The sequence below is a fragment of the Amblyomma maculatum genome, chromosome 6, assembly GCF_055883805.1.
Source record: "Amblyomma maculatum isolate TAMU_Amacu chromosome 6, ASM5588380v1, whole genome shotgun sequence".
Taxonomy (NCBI): domain Eukaryota; kingdom Metazoa; phylum Arthropoda; class Arachnida; order Ixodida; family Ixodidae; genus Amblyomma; species Amblyomma maculatum.
Genome location: NC_139349.1, coordinates 37,932,153 through 37,949,367, shown reverse-complemented (window position 1 = coordinate 37,949,367; position 17,215 = coordinate 37,932,153). Strand labels below are relative to the sequence as shown.

Genomic DNA, 17,215 nt, shown 5'->3' with positions numbered 1-17,215 from the left:
TGGCACAGAACTTACTTTAATTCCTGTGCTTTTTGTCGTTTTGCACTGGACTTTTTGTTTCACCTTGTCCTGTCCACAAGCTTGCATTTTTGGAACTTGTAGAAACGAGTCGGTTTCATGGCTTTGCTCCGCACCTGCGACAAAGCCGCAAAGGGCATTTAGAGCTTAGTGCTCTGAAAACTTTTCCAAGAGTGGCAGCCCTCAGGAGATTTCGTGAAAAAATATGTTCCCACGCGAAATTACAATCATATTAGGCATACAAAAATATGTTGCCTCTATAGAGCATCGGCTAGCAATGAAAAAAAAAAAATAAATAAATAAAAATAAAAATTGTTCTATGCTGGAAAACATATTAAGTGGGATCGTATTAACGAGATTTCTCTGCATTCTGTCGATTCCATTTGATTCATGTGTTTTGTGTTCGAGTTGATTTCGATAAAACATATAGCTCTCCAGGCTGCATCGTGCAGGGAAAGAAATAAATTCCTCAGTTAAGTGGTCAAGCACCTGTTTCGCATAACATAGATATGTCACTCGTGCAGTTTAAAGATGCCCTGTTTATTCTGACTACTTTTGTCTTGCGTCAAGCCTGTCTGTCATGGTATAGTTTGACTGACGTTTTCCGTTGAAGGTCTTTGCCCTGAAGTCGAAACTTGCTTATTTCAAAAGGGAGAAGGCGACCTCCCGGAGGAAGCTGCTGGAGCCCAGTTCAAGGACAACAGTTATTCGGACATGAACGCCGTCCTCGAGAGGCTGATGAAGCGCTTGCAGCAGATGGAAACCGAGGATGGCGCACAGAGTGGCACGGAGAGCAGTTCTCAGCAGCATGCCGCACAACAGGAGCCAGGGGATAGAAACCTCGTACAGGCGGGAGACGCCGGTCGTGACACCCCGGCAAACGAGGACGATTTCGGGGAAGATGGATACGAGAGAGACGCCGACGGTCACTTTGCAGCCAACAAAGGAGGCCATGACGACGCAGGCGAAGAAGGCGGTAAGGTGATCAGGCTGTTTGCTTGTTTTTTTATTATTATTATTTATTTATTTATTTATTTATTACAAAATACCCTCATGGTCCTGCAAGCATTTATTGTGAAGAGCTGGACTGTAAGAAGAGTCATTGCAACAAATGAACCAAGAATGCAATCACACATTTTCAGTATCACTTGTGGTTTGTTGTGCTGAGAATAGCGTCGATTACAGCAATAAGGAATCTGGGTGGGGAGGGCAGGAGGCCGGCATGAATGAAGGAGGTCGGCAGGAAGCTGAAGGATTACTTTTTTCAAATTGAGATTTAGGTTATATGTATACCTTATAGGTGCACTAATGACAAACTGAGCCTAATCGCTTAAATACCAAAGGAAACGAAAATCAGTTGTTGCCATCATCGACTAGTTTCGAAACCAAAATGTGTGTGTGAATTGAAATTTGGACATAGATCCTAGAGGTCACATTACATGGTGGCAGTCCATACTTTTCAGCAAAGCAGTCAAGGATTTGAAATAGCTGATGGGAAGATATTTTAATGCAATTTTCTCAGCTGTAAATTAGTCTGCCAGACAATGTCAGAACAGGGAGAAAGAGTAGAAGAATTAGTTTTTACTGTGGCCAATAAATTGGATGTAGTCCTACTTAGTGCTTCTTTAAAGAAACGGGTGTAGCATTGTACGACAGGGTGCTCTAATGCGGCACTCGACACGTGGTCATAATTGGGAAGGATGAAACAAGCTTCGTGGTTTTGTACTGTTCCTACTCTTTGGTGTACATGCTCATGTTTTTGCTTTTTTTTTTTTTTTTTTAGCAAAACTTTGCCGTTAACGTTTTTATTCCCTCTATAGCACATTTCTGCTTGCTTGCTTGCTTGCTTGCTTGCTTGCTTGCTAGCTCTCATGAAAAAATAGGAAAATAGGCACTCATTTGTGAGCGGATCAGTTAATTAGTGTCATTTTAAACCAGAGATTAATTTCAGCATGAAGCACAGAAGGGGTGGAGACAGGAGTGATTGTGTCTTTTATCACAATACCATTTTTGTAGGTTTAACCGAGCCCCAGTGGTCCTTTTTCTTTTTTCGCAGTTGATTTTTGGATGGGGTGTTCATTACCTTGCCCAAGGAACAGTATTTCGACGTGACTCCTATCAAACTGTATTGTATTCAGATGTGTTCTTGCTGTGTTTGCACCAAAGCAGCTGCTCGCATTAATTTTATTGCGTTAAGAAAAGGAATGTAAGTTCACATTGCAGCATTCCGCTCCGAAAAAACTAAGTAATTTTCATTACGTTTGGGGTGAGCGTATTGATATTCCTGGTTTCATTGTTACTGTTTATCTGCAGTTCCTATGCTGATTTCTTTTTTTTCCAAGGTTGGTTTAGGTCTACTATCAGTGACATTTTGAAGCAAAAGCTTTGTTCGCTTAATTAAAGAGTCATAATTAGTGCATACAATGGCAGCATCAGCGTTAAACTGCAGAGGATCGCACAGAGAAAGGAGAAAAGCAGAGAGTGAAACTTTGAAAAAACTCTTGCACTCTACCAGAGAGAGCGTACCGATCAGCGGAACTCGCGTCGGTTGCTGTGGCAACAAAGGTGGCCATCACGTGGCACAGTATGTAGTAGTCAAATGATGAGGTGGCGGCAAAAATCATTTGCTATTTTAAAATACTGTTGTTACGGAAAACTTGCGGTTATAAGCCAGTGGTCAAACCTAGGTATGAAAATGATGTATGTTAGCAGTAGGCACATGTGCAGCCAGGCAAAATCTCAAATGAAAATGTTTGGCTTTATTTGAAGAAATCGTTTTCTTTTGCCACATGCAGCACACACGGCCGAATAGGAACACCTCTACACCTTCTACTTTGCAGAACGCCTTGTAGGTACATCACTGCACCGAGCAATGTGCATTAAAACAGCAGTTTGATATGACCTCATGTTCAGCATTCAATGAAGTTTGACAATCTCATCTCGGTCTTTCAAAATGGTCACGACAGTCGGTGGAGCAATGCCATTAATTTGAATTTTCTCTGCTTCGATTTCTTCCAGTATCCTCCAGTATTCTCCAATATTCTCCTGCATCGAAAATTTTTTCGCTTTTACCACAACAAAAAAAAAATACCTGCCCGCACAAGCGAATGTTGTTTCAAGCGAGAGTTGCTGCGCTATTAATTTTAGCTGAACTCGTAATGCTGATATTCTTTGATTATAGAAGAGATGAAGAAGTCAGAGAGCTGTCGGGCTGTGCCCGCTGGTGTCTGCGAAATCTGTTTGATTTTCCAATCAATACTCGGTATATTTGTCCCAGATAACCTATATTGCAAGACCCTGACATGTTATCTGCGGCGGGTGCGGCTCTGCCAATGCCGCACCCTGTATCATCACCTGAGTTTTCTTCTGGCGTCGCGTCAGGCCTACTTCTGCAGACTGTCCCAGCTCTGCAACCATCACCCGTCATCTTAACGTGTGTATCATGCGGTCACCTGCCATCACCAGGTACTTCAGGACTCTCATCATCTGACACTCATCTACAACACGCATCTGGTTCTTACACTGCAAGCTGGGATCAGCCGATGCTTGCAGATCAGGATGATTTTACTGATAGCTCAGATTCGTCGTCTGCCATTACCTGTATATATGCTGCTGCGAAGTCTGCTGAAGAGCCAGACAGATTTATTCAAGTGGCTTCGAAGTGTCGTCGCAGCTCGAGGAGGTCGCATTTCAATGTCGACGCATCCAGCACTTCTAAAGCACCCAAGTGCAACCTTACAGTAGTCATAAAATCAATAGATGCCAGATACCGTATTACTCGCTTTAATCCGCTGGCAATTAGGCAAGCATTTGAATCTCTGGCTCCAGATGGTGTCCTTCAATTTCCCCCCAACGAGCAGCTTGAATCTTTTAGCAACGTACATCATCCTGCTTGGGAAGCCGCCAGATCGACAGTCAGAGGCCGGCAGCTCTTCTACTTCGCACTTTCCATTACCCCCCGCCAATGTCTGGCTTCCGAAAAGACCGAAGCAGTATTGATAACGTTATTGCTCTTGCGAATTGCGTCAGGCGCAGCAAAGCTGAGCGGTCTATAACCATTGCCATTTTCCTTGACGTTAAAGGAGCTTTTGATCACGTCATGCATGAGGCGATTCATTTAGCCTTGCGTTCGATTGGTATTGGTGGACGAATGTACAGCTGGCTCTCTGATTATCTTCGTGATAGGACAATTTACATGCCAACGAATCAAGGTGACACATCCCTACATCATGTGCCTCGTGGCGTTCCTCAGGGAGGGATTTTAAGTCCAACCCTCTTCAGTATCTCTCTTCTTGGTTTGGACAGCTCCTTGTCACCTACTGTTGAAATCTACCTCTACGCAGATGACATCTGCATATGATGCTCCGGAAGAAACAGGCGCATTGTGCATGCTCGACTACAGAAAGCAATAGAGGGCGTTGCATTATTCTTAAACAAGCGAGGTCTTGCAAATAATGATTGATGACCTAGACAGGAAAAGTAGAAAGGTAGGCTTGAAAATCAATATGCAGAAGACTAAGGTAATGTTCAACAGCCTTGGGAAGGAACAGGAGATTACATTAGGTAGCAAAATACTGGAAGTAGTAGGCGAATATATCTACTTAGGACAGGTAGTAACCGCAGATCCGGACCATGAAAAGGAAATAACAAGAAGAATAAGATTGGGATGGAGCGCATTTGGCAAGCACTCGCAGATTATGACTAGCAGCTTACCGGTATCGCTCAAGAGGAAAGTATACAACAGTTGCATCTTGCCTGTACTCACCTATGGGGCTGAAACTTGGAGGCTAACCAAGAGAGTTCTACTTAAGTTGAGGACAACCCAGAGGGCTATGGAACGAAAAATGGTAGGGGTGACATTAAGAGATAGAAAGCGTGCAGAGTGGGTCAGAGAAATAACTCAAATTAACGACATTCTAGTGGAAATTAAGAAGAAGAAATGGACATGGGCAGGACATGTAGTGCGAAGAGAGGATAACCGATGGTCGCTGAGGGTAACAAACTGGATTCCAAGGGAAGGAAAGCGTAGCAGGGGGCGGCAGAAAGTTAGGTGGGCGGATGAGATTAAGAAATTCGCAGGGGTCAAGTGGATGCAGCTAGCACAGAACCGGGTTAAGTGGAGAGATATGGGAGAGGCCTTCGCCCTGCAGTGGGTATAATCAGGCTGATGATGATGATGATGTTATATCTCCAGAAAAGTGCGCAGCTATTTCATTCTCACGTGACCTCTCCCGTTACGTACTGAAAGTTGCTAGCACTCCTATACATGTTCAACGACTTAAGGTCACTGCTCTACCGATTCCTTAATACGACTTTATGGAGCACTTTGTGAAGGCCGTCTGCATTATAGCTTCCCTGTTCTTCAGGGCCTCTCGCAGGCAAGCATAAAACTACTTGAAGCTATGCAGGCCAAAGCTTTGAGAGTGTTCCTTAGTTTTCCAAAGAACACCTCCACAGTGGGTACTCTGGCGGAGAGCAGATGTCTATCTGTAACCGTGATGATACCACAGGAGCTGCTTCATGTCCAGCTGTGCTTTGCACGTGGATCTACCCATCCATTTTCAGAGCAAAGTATGACAGCACTCTCCCATCTACTGCCTGCACAATATCAACGCGCAGTCCCGTAATCTTTCCCACCATGGAGGTCTGCTTCATGGCAAATTTGGACAACTTATACCTGGCACCAAAAGAAAAGCTTACACCCCAGGATCCTTTGAGCACATCTGTGCATGCTACAGTCAACATTGCCGCATATATATATATATATATATATATACTGATGGCTCTGTTACAGCTGTTTCTTCATCCATCGGCGTGTGGATACCATCAGTGCACACCACAATCTCGATAACACTCAGTCACCGCACTTCAGCTATGGGGTCTGAGTTAACAGCCCTGAGAGAAGCTATTATATATATTCTACAACAACCCCCTGCAGCATGGGTTATCTTCAGTGATTGTCGCGCTGCACTACAATTGCTTAAGTTATCAAGAATTCAGGAAGAGCTCATCATTGACTTAAATAAGCTGCACACTGAGGCCTGTGACCTGAGTCACTGCATTGTGTTACAGTGGTTACCTGCTTAGTGCGGCATTGCAGGCAATGACTATGCCGACGCCGCTGAAAAAGTACTACCAGAAGACTCCTCAAAGACAACTCCAATCTCATTCTCACGAAGATATGCAGCAAGACTTGTAGCCACTGAATCATGACGATTGCAGCGCTCTGTGGTGTGACCTGAACCATCAATACTGACCTCTACACCGAATAAATCCCACTTGCATCTTTCGAATTCCTCACAATTTGAACAGATGCCATCGTAACTGTATACACCGAATCCGCTTGAATGTGTCATACACAAACTACTTCTTACATAAAATAGGTATAACCAGCAACCCTCCATGCTCTACATGTGATGTGTGTGAGGATTTCGAACATTTGGTAACCTCCTGTCAAAGGCTTACTGCACATCGCAGGACGCTGAGTAATAATTTAGGCTTAGTTATAGACGCAACCTTGCGTTTTGAACATGTCCTCGGTCCTTGGTGCGACAGGTCGTCGGCTGCGCGAACTACAAAGGCCTTATTAACTTTTCTCAAGGATACAGGCTTGATCGCGACCCTTTAAAACTCATCTGTGTGTGATTATGTGCATGTGAAAGTGTGCGACACCGATTTATTATTATTATTTTTTTCATTCATTTTCCTCTCCCCTCCCACACTGTCACCCTCATCCCTCAACCCTCATCAGGAGTAGCATGCTAGGCTCACCACCAGGCAGACATCTCCTGTTGCTATTAAAATATATCTCAATTATAGAAGAAGAAGATAATTGCGCACTTTGTTCTAAAATACGTGTTTTGTGGAAATTTGCAGTTCTGAAATATTTTTACATTAAGAATTTGAAAAATTTTTTAATGTGGTGTTTGTAGTAATGAAATTTGGCTACTGCATAACTATGTCTCAAATTGCGACAACAGTGACCGGGAAGAAGTTGCTCACGAGAAGTAGCCAGTGTTGGATTGGAACTGAATGCTAGCCTGGGGGCCCCGCCATGGTGGCGCAGTGGTTAGGGAGCTCGATTGCTGTACCTAAGGATACAGGATTGAATCGAGGCTGTGGCGGCCGCTTTTTGATGGAGGCGAAAAAGCAAGGCGACCCGTGTGCTTTGCGATGTCAGTGCACGTTAAAGAACCCCAGGTGGTCTAAATTTCTACAACCCTCCACTACAGCGACTCTCATAGCCTGAGTCACTTTGGAATTCGATATGTCAGCGGAGGTGGGTCAGCTGGAGAAAAATAAAGGAAGGGAAGAGCTGCGAGCATATAGCAAGTAAATTAAAATGCTCAGGAGGCAGCAGGCTCACGGTAACAGGCCTTGAATCACTGAAATGCTTTCCTTGGTTTTCAAAAGAGAGTTGTTCGATAGTTGCAGTCGTTTTTAGAAAATTTGGTTGTTGTCATCATCAGCGTTGATTTAAAATGTCCTTGCAGTTAGGGCAGTGTACGGTGTGTTTGCATAGTCAAGGCAGCAGCAGCACGAATATATAGTACCTCATCAGGTTTTGTTTGTAGAATGCTTAGTCACATTCACACTCTCTGTCGTGCTTTCATGCACTGGATTCAACAAAATTAAACTGTCATAAAACTCCAAGGCAATATGCACCTAGGGAGGGCCCCCAGAGTTTAGCTTAAAAAAAAAAAAAAAAAAGAGAGAGAGAGAGAGAGAGAACCTATCTAAGGGGTGGTGTTAACTGGTTTTACATTTAGGGCCTTTTTGAGTTTTTATATAAATATATAACAGTTAGATAGGAAATAAAACAAGAAACATAGGTGCAGTGACTGTGCAGTGGCTGCTTTGGCTTATGATGTTGGCCACCACAGTTAAGAGGCTACCCATGGACTACCACATCAGCGCAGCCATACAACCATAAAGAAAAACTGTACAGCTGTCTTGTAAACTCGTAAATCTAACGAGTTAAATAACAATATAAAACTCGTACAAAGTGTAGATTGCTGTGAATGCACTTGTAGTAAATGCTGTACCACCAGCACAGAGCATTTCTGTGTGGTGGCCGATAGCATAGTGGTAGTGCACCCGCTGGAATCATTTAGTACTCGCGCCTCATTTTCAACAATGAGGCAGGCCAACATTTTGTCTACAGAGATGTATTTTCTGACCTAGAAGAAATTGATGCTTGAGTATATATTTAAAAAAGTCACATAAGCTTTTGGCTACGAGGTAGTCTCATAGTTGCATTTTAAGGCAGAAGCCTTTAATGCCTTATACTCGTGTCTGGCGTCCTGTCCCACTATAGCTATCAATCATCCTGACTTAGCCATGCTGGGCACATGAGAAACATATCTTAGTTCTCCTTGTCTAGCGTCACGCTAGCACGGTTGCCATGGAGACCGCCACCGATAATGATCGTTGGTGGTAGTTAGTGATAGTGACAGTTATATGATAATGACCGAGGTGACCGACTATGATGTCATCACCTGGTGATGTCATTCTGATGAGGCCTGATGTGGTTATTAGACATGGCCTGATATGACGTCATGACATCAGACCATTTCTAATAACAAACTGACGCCATGATGACATCGCATCTGATCATGACATCACCAAGCGAATCACGCATATACGAAGCCTACTTCGGCAGGCGTCCGATACAGGCATCCATGAAACCTTGAACGCCGCAGCACGCAGCATACAGAAGCAGGCGCGGTACAGCAGGCATCAGTGGCGTTTCATATTGTTTTACAGGAGAGAAAAGGTGCAGTATCTGTCGCAATTCTCTGCGGCCACCTTAACCGAGCCTAATGAAAAGAAGGAAGGTGGGAGTGAAAAAGAGAGAAAGAGGTGCCACGGTGGAGGGCTTCAGACCACCGCGCAACAGACGCTTTCGCCTCATTGCACTTTAGTGGTCCAAAACGCCCCCCTAGAATTTTTTATTTTTGCCTGCAGACTATGAAGATGGTGCAGCTTCTCCTGGTTCTGCAGATGGCCTAGCTGATGCTGGACTAAGCAGGCACAGTGGAGATGAAGACTCTGAGAATCGACAAGGTCAGTTCATTTACACCCCGTTTTGCAGATAACCTCGAATCACCTGTACCACTAACTATCTCAGAATCAGTCACCAGAGTGATCCCATCTGCGGGGCTTAACTACTTTGCTGGCCTAAGTGTGTTGCTAAATCACATGAAATGATTCAACTTGAGCAGCAAGTGGTACGCTGCTACACAAGGCCAATAACATTCTGTCGGCGATAAAATTAGTGCGCTGGTTAACCCTGTACTGCCCGAAATTTTACCTTATTGTTTGAGTAACTGAAAACTCCATGACATGAATCACAACATGGAATTTGCTTGCACCAGCTAAATAAGTTAAATACTATGTCACATTAATTTAAATTTAGCTTAGATGAGTTGTAGCCCGCGTTGTTGAGTTGTACCTTAATAAACTGCGATATGATCATGCTTGTTTATTTTTTTATTTTTCTTTATTATTCCAGCTCTTGTGTAGGCTTGTAAAAGAATTCAGGTAAATTAAAACAAAGAAACTTTGCCATACTGCAGCTTTTGTATACCTCGCATGACCTCAACTTTTCTTTTTCATCACAGGCACTGTTCAGCCATTGAAAGAGCGCAAGTGAAAAAGGTGTAATTACAAATTATTTACTGCGTGTCAGGGGACTCCACACAGCTCTCCATTCCATATTATCTCAAGCCTTGTGCACCATCTTAATGAAAAAGCACACAACTGTATGTCTTTACTCCTTTAACTGTGATCATCATCATCATCAGCCTGATTATACCCACTGCAGGGCGAAGGCCTCTCCCATATTTCTCCACTTAACCCGGTTCTGTGCTAGCTGCATCCACTTGACCCCTGCGAACTTCTTAATCTCATCCGCCCACCTAACTTTCTGCCGCCCCCTGCTGCGCTTTCCTTCCCTTGGAATTCAGTTTGTTACCCTCAGCGACCATCGGTTATCCTCTCTTCGCACTACATGCCCTGCCCATGTCCATTTCTTCTTCTTAATTTCTACTAGAATGTCGGTAACTTGAGTTATTTCTCTGACCCACTCTGCACGCTTTCGATCTCTTAATGTTACCCCAACCATTTTTCGTTCCATAGCCCTCTGGGTTGCCCTCAACTTAAGTAGAACTCTCTTGGTTAGCCTCCACGTTTCAGCCCCATAGGTGAGTACAGGCAAGATGCAACTGTTGTATACTTTCCTCTTGAGCGATACCGGTAAGCTGCTAGTCATAATCTGCGAGTGCTTGCCAAATGCGCTCCATCCCAATCGTATTCTTCTTGTTATTTCCTTTTCGTGGTCCGGATCTGCGGTTACTACCTGTCCTAAGTAGACATATTCGCCTACTACTTCCAGTATTTCGCTACCTAATGTAAACTGCTGTTCCTTCCCGAGGCTGTTGAACATTACCTTAGTCTTCTGCATATTGATTTTCAAGCCTACCTTTCTACTTTTCCTGTCGAGGTCATCGATCATTATTTGCAGTTCATCCCCCGAGTTGCTTAGCAAGGCAATGTCATCAGCAAATCACAGATTACTGAGGTGTTCTCCATCTACCCTTATCCCTAACTGTTCCCATTCCAAGTCTCTGAATACTTCCTCTAAACAAGCTGTGAATAGTACTGGGGAGATTGTGTCTCCTTGCCTAACACCTTTCTTTATGGGAATTTTGTTACTTTCTTTATGCAAAACTATGGTTGCTGTGCAGCCACTATATATATCTTCCAGCACTTTCATGTACGGCTCGTCTGCCCCCTGATTTTGCAATGCCTGCATCACCGCCGAGGTTTCAACTGAGTCAAATGCTTTTTCGTAATCAATGAATGCTATGTATAAGGGCTGGTTATATTCCGAGCATTTTTCTATCACCTGATTGATGGTATGGATATGATCGATAGTAGAGTACCGTTTCCGAAACCCTGCTTGATCCTTTGCTTGATTGCAGTCCAAGGTTGTCCTGATTCTATTAGCGATTACCTTAGTAAATACCTTATACGTAACAGACAGTAAGCTGATTGGTCTGTAATTTTTAAGGTCCTTAGAGTCCCCTTTCTTGTGAATGAGGATAATGTTTGCATTCTTCCATGGTTCCGGTACCGTCGATGACACCAGGCACTGCGTATACAGAGTGGCCAGTTTTTCTAGCACGATATCCCCCCCGTCCTTCAGCAAATCTGTAGTTATCTGATCCTCTCCAGCTGATTTCCCCCTTTTCAGAGTTTCTAGTGCTTTCTTGACCTCGTCCTTCGTCACTGGTGGAACGTCTGACTGTTTTTCCCTACCGCCAATCTCATTACGGTCCTGACTACTTTGGCTACTGTAGAGATCTGTATAGAACTCCTCGGCTACTTTGACTATCTTTTCCATATTAGTGATGACGTTGCCCGCCTTGTCCCTTATCGCATACATCTGGTTTTTGCCTATGCCCAATTTCTTCTTTACCGCTTTAAGGCTTCCCCCGTTCTTTACAGCATGCTCAATTTTCTCCATGTTATACTTCCTTATATCGGCCACCTTGCGCTTATTGATTAGCTTTGATATCTCAGCCAATTCGATCTGGTCTGTTGGATTGGAAGCTTTCATACTCTGGCGTTTCTTAATCAAATCTTTCGTCTCCTTAGACAGCTTGCCGGTATCCTCTCTAACTATCCTACCGCCTACTTCTACCGCGCACTCAGTAATGATATCTCTGAAATTATTGTTCCTTGCCTCTAGGGTAATGTCGCCATCCTCAGTTAGAGCTGAAAACCTATTCTGTAGCGAGATCCTAAACTCTTCTGCCCTCCCCCTCACCGCTAATTCGTTGATGGGTTTCTTTCTTACTAATCTGTTGCGTTCCTTCTTCAGATTTAGGCTAATTCGGGACCTCACCATCCTGTGGTCACTGCATCACACTTTCCCGATTACCTCTACATCTTGCATAATGGCGGGGGTTGAACACATTATGAAGTCGATTTCATTTTTAGTCTCTCCGTTAGGACTTTTCCATGTCCATTTCCGGTTCTTCCGTTTGCTGAAGAAGGTATTCATGATTCGTAAGTTATTGCGCTCTGCAAACTCAACTAGTAACTCCCCCCTGCTATTCCTAAAACCAATGCCATAGTCACCTACTGCCTGGTCTCCTGCCTGTTTTTTCCCTACCTTGGCATTGAAGTCGCCCATTAGTACAGTATACTGCGTCTTTACTTTTCGCATTGCCGATTCTACATCTTCATAGAAGCTTTCAACTGCCTGGTCATTATAACTACATGTAGGTGCATAGGCTTGTACAACCTTCAGTTTATACCACTTATTAGGCCTAATTGCGATGCCTGCAACCCTCTCATTAATACTATAGAATTCATCTATATTACCCGCTATATACTTATTGACAAGGAAACCTACTCCTAGTTGTCGCCTCTCTGGTAAGCCTCGATAACACAGTACATGCCCATCCTTCAGTACAGTATATGCCTCATTCGGCCTCCTAGCCTCACTAAGCCCTATGACATCCCATTTCATGCCCTCTAGTTCCTCTAACAGCACTGCTAAGCTAGCTTCACTAGCTAGGGTTCTAGCATTAAACGTTGCCAGGGTCAGTTTCCAATGGCGGCCTGTCCAGCGGAGCCAGGCTTTCTTAGCACCCCCTGCTGCGTCACAGGTCTGACCGCCGCCGTGGTCAGTTGTTCCGCAGCCGCTGGTGACTGAGGGCCGGGGTTTTATGGAGCTTATCATAGGAGGTTGCGGCCAATTACTGCACCAGGGTGGCCAACTCCTGTTCTGGTGAGGGAGTGCGTTGCCGGAGGTGTTCACTGGCATCAGGTCGCACCCCAAACCTGTTTATGCAATTCCATCGGCACGCGGATTTTTTTTTTTTCATCCGGTGGAGAATTGCGCGGCAACGGGATTTGAACCCCGGTCCTCTTGCATGCGAGGCGGATGTTCTACCACTACGCCACCGCTGCACAACTGTGATAAATGAGAACAGCTATCTTTTTTTCGCGAAGCGTGCTCGACACACCCCGCAGCACTTCGCAGCGGGCTTCTGCCAGCAGGCCACAGACCAGGGAGTTGTCATTTAGTCTTTCTCGGCCGATGACCTCCTTGCTGGCCCTGTACAGGTACACAGTAGGCTTCGCTTTAGCTCGTGTATGCCATTCCTACATCTCCGCCATTCGCACTTGTTCTTGAACTTTCGCACAAGTAGCGCTCGAGTGATCCGTGGCAGCAGTAGCGATGGACGCCGGCGGAACACCAAAACGGCGACACAGATTTACTGGCCGTTGTGTCCACCTCGTTGATACTCATGCAAAGATGGTGTGAAGCAACGTCTGGTGGGCTAGGCTAGCTTTGGGCAGACGGAGAAGCCGGTCCTTATAGCACAGCTTCGTTACTATGGTAACGACGCTGCCAAAAAGTGCAGCTACAGGTCGAGTTAGGCAGGCAACCATGGTGGATAGCTTCGTTACGTAACAAAAAGCTGCGTTTCTCATAGGTTCTGCCCAAGTTGAGCGCTGGGCGAGCGAAATGGGAGAGAGTCTCCATCTCGCACCGGCTCAGACGCGCTGTTTGTTTTATTTTATAAACCGAATAAAACTCGTTTCCGCGCGCCAATTTTTGTCATTCGTTTTGAACTGACGTCGGCATTGTGCAAAAGAACCTTGACTTCAGCTGGAATTAACGGCCTGAAGAGTGTCACAGTGCCCCTTTAGACCTCTCATATGTGCGTGAATAAAAAGAAGAAGCACTGCGCTCCTGACAATGATTAACATATTTGTCTCTTACACTTGATGGTAGTGCGATATCATTTTCTGCTTGTTCTCCCCTCGCACTCATAGGGATTCAATGTACTGCTCCGGGGCACATGTACAACAGAATATTCCTATACTGTCTGAGCCTATTGCAGCACGCAGGGCATTCTCCACCTAGAAAGACAGCTAAATATTGGTATGCTCTATAGTCACTATTTCTTGAAGTTGGAATGTGCCCTTCGTATGCGGTGGAACATAGTCTCTTTTTGCAATTATTAGTGTTCTCCTAGAACATAGTATGTTGTCTGTATTCATTATTTAAATTCTGTGTCTAGCACGAGACCATCCTATAAAAAGTCGGGGAGAGAGTAGTTCCCTTAATATATTGGCATATTTTCTAGGTGCATTTTGCTACCGGAAGCCTTCGTAGATAGCACCACAGATACCAGGGATGGACTAAAGTTATTGTGGAAAATAAAAACTGTGGAGGTTTAAGCATTTCGGGAACCTAGTTATACGAGTGTAAGCTCTGTTAAGCACGATTTTGTATGGTTTAGCAAATTTATACACAGTTTGATTAATTTTTGCTTTTCGAATGGTGTGACAATTATGTGATGTCACTGCTGTCAGTGCTGTCGTCGTTAACGTTTTCCTCCTCCCCAGCGCTACTGTTGTCCTTTCCCTCAGTGGGGATCCTTACACTAAAAGAAAGGAAATGTGGTTTAGCTAGTCCGCATGTTGTGCCTTCACACTAAAAAAAAAAAAACATAAATGAGACGGAGACCCATCAGAGCACAGCAGGTTCGAACATAACTAGTGGATTCAAACCGGTTGAGTTCGAACCCGGGTACTGGGGTTCAGCAGCCAAGCGTTTTAACCACTGAGCCACCGCAGCCGGTGGTTCAGCTCGCTATATCCAGATCTAAGTAGAGTTAAACCTCCACGGTATTTTTTCTTATTTTCATCTGAGCCCCGCTTTAACCTTGATCAGCCCTTCAAGTTATTTTGCTCCCAGCGAGGCGAACTCCGTAGTTGCCCCTCAAGTAGAAGAGCTCATGCTGTGTAACATGCCAGCCTGCGAAGTGCGCTATTTACATGGAAAGACTAATTGGGATAATGACTTTGTTATGGCAACATAATTCCAAGCCAGTAAAAACAAAATGTGCGTGACTATTTGTTCAAAACAAGCCTCGTGGTGTGTAAACGACCGTCTTCGATCAACATGTTCAAACACTAGACCCTGTGGTAGCTGCGGAAACTGCATCAAACAGTTTTTCATGCTGTTCACAGACAGGTAGAGAATAAATAGTCATGTTAACAAAATTATAAACAAAAACTACGAAGGTGGCATGCACTCTTTTTGGCTGTGATGATAGGTGGCCTTACAGTGTTGCAGTGTGTGGCCTAGTAAAAGAGTTCAGGCTATATACTTACTTGAAATGCGTATGTTTCAGTCTTCTGCTGTTGTAATAAATGTACCGGAAACTTTCAGAAGTGGGAGCAGAAGAAGCGGAGCCAGAGGAATCGAGCAGCCTGCGAGTGCGAATCCGACGTTTTGGCCGCCACAAGTCGAAAGAGCCCGGAAAGAAGGCCAACACTTACCAGGAATTGGACCTGCCATCCGAGGACAAGTCAAAGTTAGAGACTGCATTGCGAGACAGGCTGCAGAAGGCGGGTGTGACGGCAGGAGGTGAGGCTTAAGAGTTCCCTACGCTAGGCGGGTTTTTTTTGTTGTCACTGTTGCGCAGGTTAGATAGGGAACAATGTTATTAGCTTACTATTAAATGTTGCAGCCACTATCTGAGTCTTAGGTTTAAGCAGGCTGGTGATGGCCTCCATAGCTTGAAGGCATATATTTGCTTAATTTAGAGCACTTTGGTGCATATTGTCAGCTGAGAAGAACAAAGTCATTTCTGCAATGTTTTCTTTTTTTTTTTTCCTCGTCAGCTCCATGGTTCCTTATGCTTGGCCTATTTTGGTGTAACTTTTACTATACAGCTGTCCTTTGCCTTGATTATCGCGGGGCTATGTGGTGTTTGCGAAAATCAGTTTATAGTATAATTGCCTATATGGTGACTACAATTTGAGGTGATTTCCTTGGGAAACTGTGCAGTTACAGTGTATTGAGTGTCACGTGCTGGTAGCCGTTCAGTGTTCGAATGCAGAGATGGCAATCTTTTTGTTGGTTGTTTCAGACTTCATGTCACGGCTCACAATCACTAGGTAATTTGGCTATTCAGCACATGCCTGAGAGCTGTTATGTCATTACGTCCCACAAAGAAACACACTTGGCTTTGTGGACAAATTTTTTTATTGTATTTTGTTAGGCCACTGTCAGTACTATCTTAAGAAATTATTTCTTTGTCAGAAAAAAATTATTAATAGTGAGTTAATCAATACAAATGGCAAAAATACACTTACAATTTATTTTTAGCCACTGTGAATTTGAAGCCCTGTCTCTACTGGTTATTCGGGTGTGTGTCTGTGACCGCTGCATGCCCAGAGTGAAGATATGCTGTCGGGCAACGGCGATTTTTGTTTCAGAGTATGGTCAGGTTAACAAAGTGCGAAGTATATCTTGGTGGAAACCACTTCTGTTGCCTGTTCCTCAGAAATCCTTGCAGCCTTCTGATACCGTATTAGTTAAATGAAAATACTTGAGAAGTAAGCCAGTAAATTATGAGTGTGGATACAGTGTAGACATCTTGCATAGACAGGACGTTTGAAGCAGCATTTGGAGCTGTTAGCATAAAGGTAATAGTTCTCATTCTTTTGCAATTAGCCGTCAGCTTGGACAGATTGCGCAGAAAGAGAAGGACATTTTTGTGTCCGATGTGTTTGCGCTGTGAACTCTTTCTCGTATCAGCTAGTACTATTGTCTCCTGTGCGCGAATAAAGTATTGGGCTGGCTGAAATCTATGTCCAAACTGCGGCATTATTCTCGTGAACAGAAATAGTATTGACTTTGGAGTCCATAACAGGGTGCTTTCTAGTAAACTATTGAGCCTCAACAGCCTTTTCTTTTGATTGCTGTAAGACGTGTTTCCTCTGATGTGGTAGCCAGTAAGGATCGGGGGCCCTAAAGCTTGATTGCCCTTAAAAAAATAGAGCTGTACAATTAGCAAAATTTTGGCTGTTAAGCAAACCCAAATATTAACAACTGAGTGCAAACCAAATCGGATAGTTTTTAAAGACTACCAAGTTAAATTACAGCTGAAATTTTCCGTGAACCATGGGCAGGAAAAAAAAATTAAAAAAAAGGTGTGTGAATAACAAATCTTAGGGTTCAAAGCAGATGTGAATAATAATAATTAGTCGCATATAGAATATTTTCAGTAATTTCAGAAATTAGATAGTTGAAAATAAAAAAGAAACGTTTTTCCACAAAACACAGCCATGAACAGAAATAGAGGTATTGCAGAAAAAA

The 17,215-nt window shown here is 44.0% G+C and overlaps 1 protein-coding gene across 1 annotated transcript in view; it reads left to right on the top strand.

Annotated features, from left to right (window-relative positions):
* LOC146185562 (uncharacterized) overlaps positions 1 to 17,215 on the top strand; it is a 38,141-nt gene that overhangs the window by 16,495 nt on the left and 4,431 nt on the right. The window contains exons 10-12 of the mRNA XM_084606501.1: positions 670 to 994; positions 8,986 to 9,084; positions 15,281 to 15,478. Coding sequence (XP_084462627.1) covers positions 670 to 994; positions 8,986 to 9,084; positions 15,281 to 15,478 — 622 coding nt within the window. The remainder of the gene's footprint in view (positions 1 to 669; positions 995 to 8,985; positions 9,085 to 15,280; positions 15,479 to 17,215) is intronic.